The 1,904-nt window shown below is 33.6% G+C and overlaps 1 protein-coding gene across 1 annotated transcript; it reads left to right on the top strand.

The window, feature by feature from the left end:
* Positions 1–738: 738 nt before the first annotated feature.
* LOC147405623 (RING-H2 finger protein ATL32-like) lies at positions 739–1,176 on the top strand. The gene has a single exon (XM_086434163.1). It carries the CDS (start codon positions 739–741, stop codon positions 1,174–1,176), a length of 438 nt encoding a protein of 145 aa, XP_086290289.1.
* The last annotated feature ends 728 nt before the right edge of the window (positions 1,177–1,904 follow it).

The raw sequence follows: 1,904 nt of genomic DNA, 5'->3' as shown, positions 1-1,904 counted from the left end.
GTTAAAATGTGACTTTCTATTTATCTTTTTTATTTTGTAACTTAAGTGGGTGTGGAGAGCATATTTGGTGGTCATTAGGAGCATGACTCATTATACTTTGAGCCAAACTTATGTAACGTTTGAAGAGGTGTGTTTTAATCCTGGAGAAGTCATAAAGGAATGTACATCCAGAACCATGTTATGTGCCCACAAAGTTTGGAGTGGACACATAACCGAAGGGAAATTGGGGTGTGATCAATAATTTAAGAAAGTGGAGTGTAATAAATAAAAGTTGGGGTGCCAATAGCAGTTCTCTAAACTAAGGGGGAGAAACTAAAAATCCCTAAATTTTATTTTATTTTTAATTTTTCTGAAGACCTTACTATTGTCCTGTCTCCTGACTCCTGACCTGTCCAATAGAATCTTTCCCCACATATACCCCATTTAAAAAATAAAATAATCCCTTCCAACGCCATCTATAAGTTCTCTTAACAAAAAAAAAAAAAAAAAAAAAAAAAAAAAAACATAACCACCCCACTTGTAAGAGTTGCAAATCACAAGTTTCTCTAAACCCTGTAATGTCACAAAGGGAACCACCTCTGTTCTAAATTTGAGAATTTTTATTTTTATTTTTTTCTATATGTTTTCATGGTTTTTTCTTTCCCCCCTTGTTTGGTATTCTATTTGAGTGGTTTTTTTCTCTAGTGTCTGCAAACATTTGTGATGAGAAACGAAGTTGTGGGTATTGTAGTACAAATCATGGTGATGGCAATTGTAATATCTGTGATTCTATTATTTGTGGGTATTGGAGTTCTAGTCTTTATTCATGTTTGTATTGTTGGTAGAGCTTTTACAAATATGGTTAATAGAAACAATTCTAGAAGCAAAAGCATGTCCCATGATGATCTAGAGAAGCTTCCATGCTTTGATTTTAAGGTTGAAGAGAAGGATAGTAGGAGTCCTCTTGAGTGTGCTGTTTGTTTGGAGAACTTCAAGTTGGGTGAGAAGTGTAGATTATTGCCAATATGTAAGCATAGTTTTCATGCTCAATGTGTTGATTCATGGTTGTTGATGACACCCGTTTGTCCAATTTGTCGAACAAGTGCCGATTCTACGAAGAGAAACGACGAAATTAATCGTTCAGATGAGGTTGGATTTGAATTAAGAGAGATTCAATCAGTTGTAGTTGGGACTTAATAAATCAGTTCCCATTCATCTTTTGTGCATATGAGCATGTTTGAATTGTGAGTTATAGTTATGATTAAGCGAAGAAGATCATGTTTATAGTATTTGTGTTAATTATTTTATCTTTTCTTGTTTTTGAGATTTGATCTAGTGTTTTGTGTTCACGTTTCAACACTAAATTAGCTCAATGGGTTTGCAAATTTCCATGATTTTGAGGAAATTAAGTATGATTATATTCATCAGTTTTACTTTTAGTTCTAAAAATTAGGACTACTTAACACCTTAAATTTAAATTCATATCATACGAATTGTTTATGGCTTAAAATGGGTTGGATTTTTTTTCGAAATCCAAGTGATCCCAATATGAATTTATTTGGTCCGGACAAATCCGGATATGGATTTGGTAAAAACAAAATAGTTCGGATATGGTTTTAGTCAGTAGGTTTCGAGTCAAATCTGGATCTAGATCCGAATAAAAATTTCAAATATGGATATACTCAATTTATGTTTGACCCAAATCCACTAACTTCGTGTTGTTTTTCGCGGGTTGTGTTGTGATTGCCACCCTTAGTTTTGGGGTGGTTTTAGTATTGAAAACGAAAAATCAAGTCGATTTCAGGGCAGAGGTGATTTTAATATACCCCAATTTGCTAACTTGTGCTGTCAACTTAACCCGCCCCAATATATATACATTATAGTTATTAGCAGGAACTGCCACTTAATTTATTGATAAGGTGTGT

The sequence above is a fragment of the Akebia trifoliata genome, chromosome 3 (genome assembly GCF_017979445.1).
Source record: "Akebia trifoliata isolate Shusen 1 chromosome 3, ASM1797944v1, whole genome shotgun sequence".
NCBI lineage: Eukaryota > Viridiplantae > Streptophyta > Magnoliopsida > Ranunculales > Lardizabalaceae > Akebia > Akebia trifoliata.
Note: the sequence above shows the minus strand (reverse complement) of the source record. Positions and strands in the feature narration are given on the sequence as shown.

What these genes read in the sequence shown, in the direction of transcription:
- LOC147405623 (XM_086434163.1), top strand. Translation starts at nt 739, where the DNA reads ATGGTGATGGCAATTGTAATATCTGTGATTCTATTATTTGTGGGTATT.